Source organism: Hylobates moloch, unplaced genomic scaffold (genome assembly GCF_009828535.3).
Source record: "Hylobates moloch isolate HMO894 unplaced genomic scaffold, HMol_V3 SCAFFOLD_13, whole genome shotgun sequence".
In the NCBI taxonomy this organism is placed as follows: domain Eukaryota; kingdom Metazoa; phylum Chordata; class Mammalia; order Primates; family Hylobatidae; genus Hylobates; species Hylobates moloch.
The window spans coordinates 65,101,591-65,117,403 of record NW_026652288.1 but is presented as its reverse complement, the minus strand read 5'-3'; the positions used below and the strand labels follow the sequence as shown (position 1 = coordinate 65,117,403).

At 36.5% G+C, this 15,813-nt stretch overlaps 1 protein-coding gene across 3 annotated transcripts in view; it reads right to left on the bottom strand.

Moving 5' to 3' along the window:
* Positions 1 to 15,813, bottom strand: part of RNF13 (ring finger protein 13) — a 181,521-nt gene that overhangs the window by 34,753 nt on the left and 130,955 nt on the right. For all 3 annotated transcript variants that reach the window (XM_032173827.3, XM_032173828.2, XM_058427085.1), the window contains one exon: positions 12,545 to 12,638. In XM_032173827.3, coding sequence (XP_032029718.1) covers positions 12,545 to 12,638 — 94 coding nt within the window. The remainder of the gene's footprint in view (positions 1 to 12,544; positions 12,639 to 15,813) is intronic.

The following is a 15,813-nucleotide window of genomic DNA, read 5'->3' as shown; positions in this document are numbered from 1 at the left end:
CTGCTCAATGAAATAAAAGAGGATACAAACAAATGGAAGAACATTCCATGCTTATGGGTTGGAAGAATCAATATCATGAAAATGGCCATACTGCCCAAGATAATTTATAGATTCAATGCCATCCCCATCAAGCTACCAATGACTTTCTTCACAGAATTGGAAAAAACTAAAGTTCATATGGAACCAAAAAAGAGCCCGCATCGCCAAGTCAATCCTAAGCCAAAAGAACAAAGCTGGAGGCATCACGCTACCTGACTTCAAACTATACTACAAGGCTACAGTAACCAAAACAGCATGGTACTGGTACCACAACAGAGACATAGATCAATGGAACAGAACAGAGCCCTCAGAAATGATGCCACATATCTACAACTATCTGATCTTTGACAAACCTGACAAAAACAAGACATGGGGAAAGGATTCCCTATTTAATAAATGGTGTTGGGAAAACTGGCTAGCCATATGTAGAAAGCTGAAACTGGATCCCTTCCTTACACCTTATACAAAAATTAATTCAAGGTGGATTAAAGACTTAAATGTTAGGCCTAAAACCATTAAAATCCTACAAGAAAACCTAGGCAATACCATTCAGGACATAGGCGTGGGCAAGGACTTCATGTCTAAAACACCAAAAGCAATGGCAACAAAAGCCAAAATTGACAATTGGGATCTAATTAAACTAAAGAGCTTCTGCACAGCAAAAGAAACTACCATCAGAGTGAACAGGCAACCTACAGAATGGGAGAAAATTATTGCAACCTACTCATCTGACAAAGGGCTAATATCCAGAATCTACAATGAACTCAAACAAATTTACAAGAAAAAAACAAACCCCATCAAAAAGTGGGCAAAGGACATGAACAGACACTTCTCAAAAGAAGACATTTATGCAGCCAAAAAACACATGAAAAAATGCTCATCATCACTGGCCATCAGAGAAATGCAAATCAAAGCCACAATGAGATACCATCTCACACCAGTTAGAATGGCCATCATTAAAAAGTCAGGAAACAACAGGTGCTGGAGAGGATGTGGAGAAATAGGAACACTTTTGCACTGTTGGTGGGACTGTAAACTAGTTCAACCATTGTAGAAGTCAGTGTGGTGATTCCTCAGGGATCTAGAACTAGAAATACCATTTGACCCAGCCATCCCATTACTGGGTATATACCCAAAGGACTATAAATCATGCTGCTATAAAGACACATGCACACGCATGTTTATTGCGGCACTATTCACAATAGCAAAGAGTTGGAACCAACCCAAATGTCCAACAACGATAGACTGGATTAAGAAAATGTGGCACATATACACCATGGAATACTATGCAGCCATAAAAAAACGATGAGTTCATGTCCTTTGTAGGGACATGGATGAAACTGGAAAACATCATTCTCAGTAAACTATCGCAAGGACAAAAAACCAAACACCACATGTTCTCACTCATAGGTGGGAACTGAACAATGAGAACTCATGGACACAGGAAGGGGAACATCACACTCCGGGGACTGTTGTGGGGTGGGGGGAGGGGGGAGGGACAGCATTAGGAGATATACCTAATGCTAAATGACGAGTTAATGGGTGCAGCAAAACAACATGGCACATGGATACATATGTAACAAACCTGCACATTGTGCACATGTACCCTAAAACCTAAAGTATAATAATAAAAAAAAATAAAAATAAAAACCCTGTTATTTGCAGCAACATGGATGGCTAGAGGACATGATGCTAAGTGACATAAGCCAAGCCCAGAAAGACAAATATCCCGTGTTCTCACTTGTATGTGGGAACTAAGAAAACTGATCTCATGGAGGTAGAGAGCAAACCAGTGGTTACCAGACGCTGGGAAGGGTGGAAGGGAGTAGTGAAGGGAGGCTGGCTACTGGGTACAAAAACAGTCAGAAGGAATAAGTTCTAGTTTTTGATAGTATGGTAAGGCAACTATAGTTAACAATAAAGTTATGTATTTCAAATAGCTAGATGAGAAGCTTTGAATTATTCCCAACACACACACAAAAATGATCATTGCTTGGGGTGATGAATATCCCAATTATCCTGATTTGATCCTTACATATTGTATGCATGTATCAAAATATAACATGTACCCCATAAATATGTATAACTATTATATATCAATAAAAAATTATAAAATGCAATGAAAGCAGTACAGGGAAATTTATAGCACTGAATATATATATGTTAGAAAAGAAGAAAGAGCTAAAATCAATAATCTAAGCTTTACCTTTAGGAAACTAGAAACAGAGCAAATTAAATTCAAAGTAGCAGAAAAAAAGAAATAAAAATTGAACAAATCAATGCAAGTAAAAGCAGAAAATCAGGCTGGGTGTGGTGGCTCATGCCTGTAATCCCAGCACTCTGGGAGGCCAAAGTGGGAGGATCACTTGAGGCCAGGAGTTCAGACCTGGCAACATAGTGAGACCCTGTCTCTAAAAAAATAAAAATAAAAAAATTAGCCGGTCACGGTGGTGCACACCTGTAGTTCCAGTTACTTGTAAGGCTGAGGTGGAAGAGTTGGTTGAGCCTGGGAAGTCAAGGCTGCAGTCAGCCATGGTTGTGCCACTGCACTCCAGCCTGGATGACACAGTGAGACCTTGTCCCAAAAAAACAAAAAAAAAAACAAAAACAAAACAAAACAAAAAAACACACACACACACACACAACCAAAAAAACACCCGAAAATCAATACAGAAAACCAACAAAACCAAAATATTGTTCTTTGAAAAGATAAATGAAATCGATATCTAGCTAGGTGAACCAAGAAAAAGAGACAAAAGATACAAATTATTAATATCAAAAATTTTAGAAAAGGGGTCATCACTATTAATCCTATGAATATAAAAACAATAATAAAGGAATACTAAATAATTCTATGCCTACGAATCTGGTAACAGATGAAATGTACCAATTACTCAGAAAGGCACAATATGCCTAAAGTCACACAAAAAGAAACGTACAATCTGAATAGGCCTAGGTCTATTAAAGAACCTGAACCAATAAATAATAACCTTCCAAAACAGCAGGCACAATATCCAGATAGGTTCATTGGTGAATTCTACCAAACACTCAGGAAAGAAATTACCCGAATTCTTTAAAATTTCTTCCAGAAAACAGCAGAGGGTATATCATAACTCATTCGGTGAAGCCAGTTATTATCCAAATCTCACAACTAGGCAAAGACATCACAAGAAAGGAAAACTACTGAGTAGTAACTATCATGAACATAGATGATAAATCCTAAGCAAAATATTAGAAAACTGAATATCTGTATATAAAAAAATTATACACCATGACCAAGTGGGACACCCAACTTGATTTATAAATTCAATGCAATCCCAATCAAAATCTCAGCAATTTATTTTTTTGGATACCAACAAACTAGTTCACAAGTATACATGGAAAAGCAAAAAAGGAAAACAGCCAACACCATACTGAAGTAACAAAGTCAATGAACTGACACTACCCAATGTTAAGACTTACTATAAAGTAATCAGCTGGCATGGTGGCTCACGCCTGTAATCCCTGAACTTTGGAGGCCAAGGCAGGTGGATCACTTGGGGTCAGGAGTTCAAGACCAGCCTAGCCAACATGGTGAAACCCCGTCTCTACTAAAAATACAAAAAAAAATTAGCCAGGCATGGTGGCACATGCTTGTATTCCCAGCTACATGGGAGGCTGAGGCAGAAGAACTGCTTGAACCTGGGAGGCAGAGATTGCAGTGAGCCGAGATTGCGCCACTGCACTCCAGCCTGGGTGACAGAGCAAGACTCCATTACAAAACAAAACAAAAGTACAGTAATCAAGGCGGTGTGGTACTGGTGAAAGAATAAATAGATAAATGGGACAGAATAGAGATTCCAGAAAAAGACTCACACAAATATAGTCAACTGCTCTCTAACAGTGGAGCAAAGGTGATTCAAGGGAGAAAGGACAGTCTTTTCAACAAATAATGCTGGAACAAGTAGATTTCAACATGTCAAAAAAATGAACCTATATAGTAGGGGACTTCATCAACTTGATAAAGGGCATTTATTAAAAACAACAACAACAACTCACAGCTAAAATACTGGTGAAGGACTGCAAGTTTTTGCCTTAAAATCAGAAAGAAAGTAGAATGGCCACTTTCACCACTGTTACTCAATATTGTACTGTAAGTTCTATAAGCAGTTACACAAGAAAATGAAATAAATCCATGTTGGAAAGAAAGAAGTAAAACTACACCTATTCACAGATGACAAGATCTGTGATATGGTTTGGCTGTGTCTCCACCCAAAATCTCATCTTGAATTATAATACACATAATCCCCACGTGTCAGGGGCAGGACCAGGTGGAGCTAATTGGGTCATGGGGGCAGTTTCCCCCATGCTGTTCTCATGATAGTGAGTCTCACAAGATCTGATGGTTTTATAAGCATCTGGCATTTCCCCTGCTTGCACTCACTCCGTCCTGATGCCCTATGAAGAAGATGTCTGCTTCTACTTTGCCTTCCACCATGATTATAAGTTTCCTGAGGCTTCTCCAGCAATGTGGAACTGTGAGTCAATTAAACCTTTCCTTTATAAATTACCCAGTCTTGGGTATTTCTTATAGTAGTGTGAGAACAGGCTAATACAATCTGCTATATAGGAAATCCCCAAGAATCCACAAGAAAGCTACCAGAGCTATATACGAATCCATCAAAGTTGTAGGTTATAAGATCAATGCATAAAAATCAGTTGTGTTTCTCCACACCAGCAATGAACAATCCATAAAAGAAATTTAGAAAGGAATTCTATTTATAATAGTATCTAAAACAATAAAATACCTAGAAATAAATCTAAGGAGATGAAAGACTTACAGACTGAAAATTACATGACATTGCTGAAGGAAATTAAAGAAAACCTCAATAAATGGAAAAGCATCCCATATTCATGGATTGGAAGACTTAATATTGTTAAGATGTCAAGACTACCCAAAGCAACCTAAAAATTTAGCACAATCCCTATCAAAATTCTAATAACTTTTCTGCAAAAATAGAAAGTTCTATCCTCAAATTATTCTCAAGTTATTATGGAATTGCAAAGGACCCTGAATAGCTAAAATATTGAAAAAGAACAACAAATGTGGAAGACTCACAATTCTCAGTTTCAAAATTTACTACAAAACGAGAGTAATCAAAATAGTGTGGGATTGGCATAAGGATAATCATACAGACCAAAGGAATGTAACTGAGAGTCCATAAATAAAACCATACATCTATGGCCCATTTATTTTTGATGAGAGTGCCAAGATATTCAATGAGAAAACAGTCTCTTCAACAAATGGTGCTGGGATAATTGGATTTCCACATACAAAAAAATAAGCCAGGAGCCCTATCTCATATTTACTATATATGAAAATCAACTCTAAATTGATAAAAGACCTAAATATAAGCTAAAACCATAAAACTTTGAAGAAAACATAGGGGTAAATCTTTATGACCTTGGATTTGGCAATGTATTCTTAGATATGACATAAGGTAAAAACTGGACTTAATCAAAATTTTTAAACTTTTCATTTCTGCAAAAAAAGTTCTTGGAATTTTGATAGGAATTGTGCTGAATTTGTAGACTGCTTTGGGTAGTCTTGATATCTTAACAATATTAAGTCTTCCAATCCATGAATGTGGGATGCTTTTCCATTTATTGAGGTCTTCTTTTAATTTCCTTCATAAGCAAAAATAAAAAAAGGTGCTTCATATCATAAGCAAAAAAAGAAAAAAGGTGAATTGGACTACATCAAAATTTGAAATTTCTGTACATAAAAGGACATTATCCAGAAAGTGACAACTGACAGAATGGGAAAAAATATTTGCAAATCATGTTATCTAGAATATACAAAGAACTCCTATAACTCAAGAACAAAATGATAAACCACCCAATTGAAAATGAGCAAAGTACTTGAACAGATAATTTGCCAAAGGAAATATCCAAGTGGACAATAAGCACAAGAAAAGATGCTCAACATCATTAGTCAGTAGGGGAAATGCAAATAAAACCACATTAAGGTACCACTTCATACCCATTAGGATAGCTATATTAAAACAAAACAACAGAATACAAGTGTTGACAAGGATGTAGAGAAATATGAGCCCTTGAGCATTGCTGCTGGGAATGTAAAATGGTACAGTAACTGTGGAAGACAGTATCCAGGTTCCTCATAAAGTTAAACAATATCACTCCTTGGTATATACCCAAAATAATTGAATCCATGGACTTAAACAGATACTTTTTTATCAGTGTTCATTGCAGTATTATTTACAATAGCCAAAAGGTGTAACCTGTTGTGTATTTTTACCACATTTTGTTTATTTATTCATCTATTAGTGGATACTAATAGATGAATAAATAAACAAAATGTGGTAAAAATACACAACAGACTGTTATTCAGCCAGAATAAGTAAAGACATTCTGATATATGCTACAACATGGATAATCCTTGAAAACATTATGGTGAAATAAGTCAGAAATAGGACAAATATCAGGTAATTCCACTTAGGTGAGGTACCTACAGTAGTCAAATTCAGAGACAGTAAGTAGAATGGTGGATGCCAGTGGCTGGGGGGAAGTGGAAATGGGGAGTTACTGTTTAACAGGTACAGAGTTTCAGTTTGGGAAGATAAAGAAGTCTGGAGATGGATGGTGGTGTTGGTTGCATAACAATATGAAGGTACTTTAAAATGATTAAAATGGTAAATTTTATGCTGTGTGTGTTCCGCTACAATAAAAAATACAATCACTTGTGCATATATTTGGAGGTGGGGTGGCCTTGACAAGTCGATTTTTACCTGTAAGTGGAAAGGCAAAGTGTTAAACATAGGTAAACACTATTGAAAAAAAACAAAGTGGGAAGACTAGCTCTATCAGGTCTTACCATAAACCTACTGTAATTCAAACTGTGTGATACTGATACACGGTTAAACAATAAAACCAAGAGAAATCCAGAAACAAACCCACACATATCTGGACCTTAATTTACATCAGAGGTGACACTGCAGAACAGTGTATTTTCAATAATTAGCTCTGGAACAACTGGATACCCTTATATAAAATATCAAACTGGAAAAAAAACTTAAATTGGACTCCAGTTTTACACAATCAATTCATGTGGATTAAACACAAAAGACAAAAATATAAAGCTTTCAGAAGGTAATATAAAATAACATCTGTATGACCTTGGGATAGAAAACGTTCTCTAAAAACACAGAAGAGGCTGGGCACGGTAGCTCACGCCTGTAATCCCAGCACTTTGGGAAGCCAAGGTGGGCGGATCATGAGGTCAGGAGATCAAGATCATCCTGGCTAACGTGGTGAAACCCCGTCTCTACTAAAAATACAAAAATGAGCCAGGCATGGTGGCGGGCACCTGTAGTCCCAGCTACTTAGGAGGATGAGGCAAGAGAATAGTGTGAACTCGGGAGGTGAAGCTTGCAGGGAGCTGAGATCACACCACTCCACTCCAGCCTAGGGGACAGAGCGAGACTCCGTCTCAAAAAAACAAATCAAGACAAAACAAAACAAAACAAAAATAGAAGAACACTACCATGAAAGTCAAGAATTTTGGTCCATAAACTAGAAAAAAACAGTTAAAACACATAAAATTATTGAAGAACTAAATTGCCATACACTACACCTCCAGAGGGGCTTGTAGGAACATATAAAGAATTCCTCCCACATATGAAACAGACACATGGGCATATCTCATGAAAGGTACTTTGTGAAAGTGAAGATCCAACTGGCAAATAATGTGAACAGATATTTAACCTCATTGCAAGAAGGGAAATAAAAAGTAAAACAACAATGAGTTATAAACCCACCAGAATGCTAAAATTTAAAAGTCCATCAGTACAAAGTATTGGATAAATACATGAAACAACAGGAAGTCCCATAGACTGTTGGTGAGAGTAGAAATTGGTACCATCAATCACTTTGGAAATGATTTTTGCATTATCCAATAAAAATTGAAAATAAGTATATACTATGATCAAATTAATCTACTTCTAGGTATATATGCTAAAGAAATTCATGGACATATGCACCAGGATATATGTACAAGTATATTCTCAAAAGTATGATTTATAATAGCTCTAAACTGAAAAAAAAATGAATGTCAATTAACAGTAAAGTGGATAAGTAAAATCTTTAAAAGACAGAATGAAAGTAAATGAACTATACCTAAATGCAACTAAGTGTATAAATTTCATTAAAAAATTAACAAGAAGTAAGAAAAATACAATTCAAAAATAGGCAAAATTAAGCCAGCTGTTTAGGTATGCATTCATATGTGGTACAACTTGAGAAAGGCAGTGAAATTATAAGCCAGGATCGTGATTACCTCCAGAGGACAAGAAAGGATTATTTATCTAGAAGGGAACATAATAGCTCCTGGGGTGGCAGTAATGTTCTATCTCTTGAACTGGATGATTCTAGAAATATGTATCCTACATACTCTTCTGTATAAATGTTATACTTCACATTTTGAAAAAAGTGATGGTAAACACCACTCCATAGAGAAAAACATTTATGCTGATGGGGTCATAATGGGTTCAGGCTGCCAAGCAACCATATTATATTTCCCTAGTCCATTCCTTCTCCTACTCTCCTGGAATAACAGTATTTTATACCTCTGTTCTTAAAAGCTCCAATACCTCCTCCTCTGTCCTCACCCTCAGTTGGTGATTTCCTACCTAACTGAGAGAAATGAAAGCAAAGAACATTTCCACAGACTCATCACTACAAATACCCACCTATTGTGATTTTTCACCCACATATTCTACTTTCCCTTAGCTCAAGTCTCTATGATACTACCTAAGGCCAGTTCACCTTTTTGTGCAAGAGATCCAATCTCCTCTTGCCTTCTCAAGAACATTACAGGAACTCTCCCATCTGTAACCTACATCATCGATTTCCTTTAGCAAACAAACATGCTGTTATTTCTTGACTCAACTTCCCCCAGCAGCTATGACCCCATTTCTTTGCTCCCTTTTTTAGTTAAACTTCTTACAAAAATTATCTCCAATTCCTCTCTTTCCACCATTCTCTCTTAAATCAACTACAATCAGATTTTTGGCCTGACCACTCTGTCAACTGCTCATCAAGATCATCAATAGTCTCTAGTGGTCAATACTGAGCTCTCATCTTACTTATGTTCAGTAGCACTGACACAGGTTATCATTCCTTGCTCCCTGATAGATTTGCATCACTGGGTTTCTGGTAAATCACACTGTCCTGATTTTCTTCCTATGTAATTGGTCACACCTTCTCAGTCTCCACTGCTGCCACTTCTGATTCCTCTTCTACTTAATGACGGAATGCCCCACAGTGTCTTTGGTATTCTATCTGTACTCACTCTCTTGGTAATCTCATCCAGTCTAATGATATAAATACATTTTCATGCTGGTATTTTCAGTTCAGACCTCTCTCTTAAACTTCTAACATCTAATAGACATCTGAAATTCCATAAGTTCAATATCAATCTTCCAATTTCCCCCCTAAAACCTGCTCTCTCATACATTAACCATCCCTTATTTCTATTTAAGGACTTTCCTTAAATAGACAGACCATCCATTTTGTTGTTCAGACCTAAAAATCTGGAGTCGTCCTTGTCTCCTCCCCCAATATCTAGTCCATCAGTAAATTCAGTGTATTCCATCTCCAGATACAGCCAGTATTTAAAGATTTCTTCTCCTCCACTGATATCAGCCCAAGCCACATTTACATCACACCTGAATTACTACAATAACTTTCCTGTCTGTTCTCTGTTTATACCCTTTACCATCTAATAACCTATTCTTAATGTCAGCAGAAGGATCCTTTTAACAGTTGACTGAGACATTCTCTCTCTCCTCTGTTCAAAATCCTACTATAGCTACCCATCTTACTCAGAGGAAAAGCCAATGACATGCATTCCCTTTAAACCCAGGACAGTATCACCATTTTTTAAACTTTCTTTATTTTTTTTGAGATGGAGTCTTGCTCTGTCGCCAGGCTGGATTGCAGTGGTGTGATCTCGGCTCATTGCAACCTCTGCCTCCTGGGTTCAAGTGATTCCCCTGCCTCAGCCTCCTGGGTAGCTGGTACTACAGGCATGCACCACCACACCTGGCTAATTTTTTTGTATTTTAGTAGAGACAGGGTTTCACCATGTTGGCCAGGATGGTCTCGATCTCCTGACCTCGTGATCTGTCTGCCTCGGCCTCCCTAAGTGCTGGGATTACAGGTGTGAGCCACTGCGCCCGGCCTTTTTAAACATATTTTTAAACACACAAAATGAAGCCTAAAAAAGTAATTCCTAATCTTCAAACTAGTTCTGGTCTATGTGGAAATCTTAACTAATCCAAGCTGGGCCCAGTGGCACATGCCTATAGTCTCAGCTACATGAGAAGCTGAGGTGGGATGATCACTTGAGCTCAGGAGTTCAAGCTCAGCCTGAGCAACACAGTGAGACCCCATCTCTTAAAAACAAAACCAAAAAAACTATTAACTAATCCACGCTGTATAATGATAATGTAAATGACTGTATAATGATAATGTAAATGTAAAATGCAGTGCATTTTTAGAAATGTCTATTCATTTTATTTTAACATGATGTTCTTTTTCCTACTTTTTTTGTTAAGTGTTCTATTTTTTAATGTTAATGGCAAATGGCAGGTTTATAAAACATTTTATTATTTGAAAAATAAAAATGTGGCAGAACTATGTTTTATTGCCTTTTTCTCTATTTTCTCCCTCCACTCCCTACGCTTTTTCACTGCTGAATTAAAAAACAGAATATTTTTACTGGTATATGAAAATGAAGTCTGGGAAGTGCCAGCCAAAAGGATTTATCAAGTAGGTATCTGCACTAAAAGGTCACTAAATCACAGAGAAACTATACTATAGGGGAAACTTACATTGGCTATGGTATTATAGTCACACCTCTCCTCTAGCTCTGTCAATACTGGCTATGTGATATTAAAATTCCTAATGTCCCTGACCCGATTTTTCCTCATCTATAAAGGGAAAATAATAATAGTATACAGTTCATAAAAGTAAGAAAATTAAGATGATATATATAAGTGATGATATATAACAGCTACCTACCTATGTGTTTAGTTAATACAACACTATACAGTGTTATATCGTGAGAGACAGAATAGGAGGAAGGTAAGTGAGAGTAGTCCACCTGGTGCAGAAAAATATTTTATCTGCTGACACTGTTTAGAACTAATGGCACATGGTGATAATATTTACAAGCATTTTGGTTAGTTTAATTATTGTTTTTAAATTCTCTGCAGACTGTGCATCCCTCTCTTGCTTTCACCAGGTCATCATAGCAAAACATCATCTCTCACATTCATTCATTCATTCATTCATTTATTCATTCATTCTTAAGTGAAAGTCTACTTAGCGTTGGGCATCGTTTATGGTAGGGACACAGAAGGTAGTATAAGAGTATAGTCTTAAAAAGTCAGGAAACAGGCAGGGCACAGTGGCTCACACCTGTAGTCCCAGCACTATGGGAGGCCGAGGTGGGTGGATCACGAGGTCAGGAGTCAAGACCAGCCTGTCCAAGATGGTGAAACACCATCTCTACTAAAAATACAAAAATTAGCCAGGTGCGGTGGCAGGCACCTGTAATCCCAGCTACTCGGGAGGCTGAGGCAGGAGAATTGCTTGAACCTGGGGGGCGGAGGCTGCAGTGAGCCAAGATCGCGCCACTGCACTCCAGCCTGGGTGACAGAGTGAGACTCCGTCTCAAAAAAAAAAAAAAAAAAGTCAGGAAACAACAGATGCTGGAGAGGATGTGGAGAAATAGGAATGCTTTTACACTGTTGGTGGGTGTGTAAATTAGTTCAACCGTTGTGGAAGACAGTGTGGCGATTCCTCAAGGATCTAGAACTAGAAATACCATTTGATCCAGCAATCCCATTACTGGGTATATACCCAAGCGATTATAAATCATGCTACTATAAAGACATACGCACACGTATGTGTATTGTGGCACTATTTACAACAGCAAAGACTTGGAACCAACACAAATGTCCATCAATAATAGACTGGATAAAGAAAATGTGGCACATATACACCATGGAATACTATGCAGCCATAAAAAAAGATGAGGTCACGTCCTTTGCAGGGACATGGATGAAGCTAGAAACCATCATTCTCAGCAAAATATCACAAGGACAGAAAACCAAACACTGCATGTTCTCCCTCATAAGTGGAAGGTGAACAATGAGAACACATGGACACAGGGAGGGGAACATCACACACCAGGGCCTGTTGGGGGGTGGAGGGGTGGGGGAGGGATAGTGTTAGGAGAAATACCTAATGTAAATGACAAGTTGATGGGTGCAGCAAACCAACATGGCACATGTATACCTATGTAACAAACCTGCATGTTGTGCACATGTACCCTAGAACTTAAAGTATAATAATAAAAAAAATTTTTTTTTAAAAAGAGTATAGTCACCCTGCAGTCTTAAATAAACTAAGGATAATTATTTAGAAAACAAATACTTACCTTTCTTGAATTTATGTACAGGAAGTTTCTTAAGTTGATCTTTACGAAGTCTGTTTCTTCTAGCTCTATGTCTATCCTGGACAAATTTTGTGATCTAAAAATAAAAGAGTAAAAAAAGGAGTCAGATATTAAATGTGCAAAGAGAAAGTGACCATTAAAATAACAAATATCTTTTAAGTTTCTGGATAGCTACTGCAAATCAGTTCAGTTCACTTAAATTATAATTGCAATAGTATTGTTAATTAAAGCATTAAATTACATTAGTGATTAGTTAACCCATAAATTACCCCTTGAATTGTTTATTAATTGATCTTGATTATCTTTGAATTACCTACGGAGACATTACAAAAAAACATGTAACTGTTTGCTTGCAAAAATACAAACGGCAAACTACGGATTTTATAAAGACTCCAATGGGTTAAAAAAAAAAAAAAGAATGGGAAGGTTGATATTCCTATATATTACAAACTGATAAAAATTTCAAACATACACTTATTAGTTACTGCAGAATAATGGGCAGAAATAATGCAGAACACCTTCACTACAAATATTCAGAAAAGGTGGATAAAATATACAAAATATTTTAAACTATAAATTGCTATGCTTGCAAGAATAAAAAGAAAGTACACAGGGCCAAAAACCAAATACCAAAAACACCCTCTGTAAAGGAAAAATTTGACTATGTCAAAGTTAAGAACTTCTCCGCTTAAAAGGCACTGTTAAAAAAATAAAAGACAACTGAAGCGGGAGGATTGTTTGAGGCCAGGAGATCAAGACCAGCCTGGGCAACATAGTGAGACCCCATCTCTAAAAAGAAAAAAATTAGCCTGGCGCAGTGCCATGTGCCTGTAGTTCCAGCTGCTTGGGGGGGCTGAAGTGTGAGAATCATTTGAGCCCAGGATGTCAAGGCTGCAGTGATTCATGTTTGTGCCACTGTACTCCAGCCTGCGCAACAGAGTGACAGCCTGTCTCCAAAACATAAATAAGTAAATGAATACACAAATAAAATTTAAAAATTAAAAATACAAATGAGCCACAGACTGAAATAAAATATTTGCAAATTGTATACATGATAAGGGATTTGTATCCAGAATATATATAAAAAACTCTCAAAACTCAATAATAAGAAAACAAGTTACCCAACAGAAGAAAATGGACAAAATATTTGAAGATACTTCACCATACAAGACATACAAACAGCAAATAAGCTCTTGAAGAGATGTGCAACGTCAGTAGTCAATAGGAAAACAAAAATTCAAATCACAAATACTATAATACAATATACCTATTAGAGTGACTAAAATGTAAAAGACTGACTATACCAAGCGTTGGCATGGAAGTGGAGGGACTGGCACTCTCATACACTTTCTGGTGGGATTGTAAAATGGGACAACCACTTTGGAAAACAGCTTGGCAATTTCTTATGAATCTAAACACACATTTATCCTGTGACCTAACTGTCCCACTCCTAGATATACTTACTCAACAGAAATGAAAGCATATTTCCATACAACAAATGTCCATGTCAGCTTTATTTGTAATAGCCAAAAACTAGAAACAACCCAAATGTTGATCAATAGGTAAATGGGTAAACAAATCATGGTATATTCACACAATGGAATATATCTCAGCAATAAAAAGGAATGAACAATCCATGCACTCAATAACATATATAAATCTCAAAATAATTATGGTGACAGAAAGAAGACCGACACAAAAGAGTACAGACTTTGATTCCATTTATATAAAGCTGTAGAAAATGCAAAGTAATCTATAGTGACTAAAATCAGATTTGTAGTTGCCTGGGCATGGAGAAGGGTAGGGAGGGGAGGATGAAGGAAAAGTTGGAAGGGGTAGAAGGAAGGCATTGCCAAACTTTTTAGGGTGGTTAGTATTTCATTATCTTGATTGTGGTGGTGGTGGTTTCGCAGGTATATACATACATATCTGTTACATATGGATGACATATGTGATATACATATGCATAAGTGATATATATATGCATATAAACCTACATCAAAACTGACCAAAGTGTACAATTTAAATATGTGTAATTTATTATGTCAAATCATACCTCCATAAATTTTTTTAAAGTTTAATGGTAACCACTAAAAGAACAGCAATATAATGCAAATTTTCGTATCAATAGGAAAAAGAAAGTAAAAGTTATTATTGCAAATTTACACAGAATACAGAATAAAAAGTAAACAACAGAAATTAATCCAAATACATGTGTGATCACAATTTATGTTAAATGGATTAAATTCACCAGTTTTCAAAAAGGAGTGTATCACATTGTATAAGAAAAAAATTCCAATCATATGCTATTTACAAGACACAAGATTAAAACTGAATGATACATTAGGACAAAAATTAAAGTAAAAAATAAAGGGATAGGACCAGGTGCAGTGGCTCACACCTGTAATTCCAGTGCTTTGGGAGGCCAAGGCTGAAGGACTGTGCTTGAGCCCAGGAGTTTGAGACTAGCCTAAGCAACACAGAGAGGCCCCATCTCTACAAAAAAAATTAAAACAATTAGCTGGGCATGGTGATGTGCACCTCTAGTCCCAGCTACTTGGGAGGCTGAGGTGGGAGGATCACTTGAGGTTATAGTGAGCTATGATTGTGCCACTGCACTCCAGCCTGGGTGACAGAGCAAGACCCTGCATAAAATAACCAAATTAACATAAAAAATAAAATAAAGGGATAAAGATCTACCATGAAAATATTAAGCAAAAGAAAAGCTAGAATATCAAGCAAAACAGAATTTAAGGCAAAAAGCATCATTAGGAGAGTCCTGACAACAATAAAAACAACACCTCATCTAGAAACAAAATAGTGAAATACATACATTCACAAGCTCGGCAACTTACAGCTTAAGCACACAAAAAATTTAGAAGACTATCGACCTGTGCTGTCCAATATGGTAGCCACCAAGTACATGTGACTACTGAGCACTTGAAACATAGATAGTCTGAATTGGGATGTGCTGTTAAGTATAAAATAGATACCAGATTACAAAGACACTATACAAAAAGAATGTAAAAATATCATATATTTGTATTAACTGAATGTTGTTATATTAACATTTTAGATTTATTGAGTTAAATAAATATAGTATTAAAATTAATCTCATCTGTTTCCTTTTTTTTAACCTTTTAAATTTGGCTACCAGAAAATTTAAAATTACAATAAAATGTGGCTCATAATATTGTTCTATTCTTAGCACTGCTTCAGAAAACAGAAAAAGAACACAGAAAATTATTAAC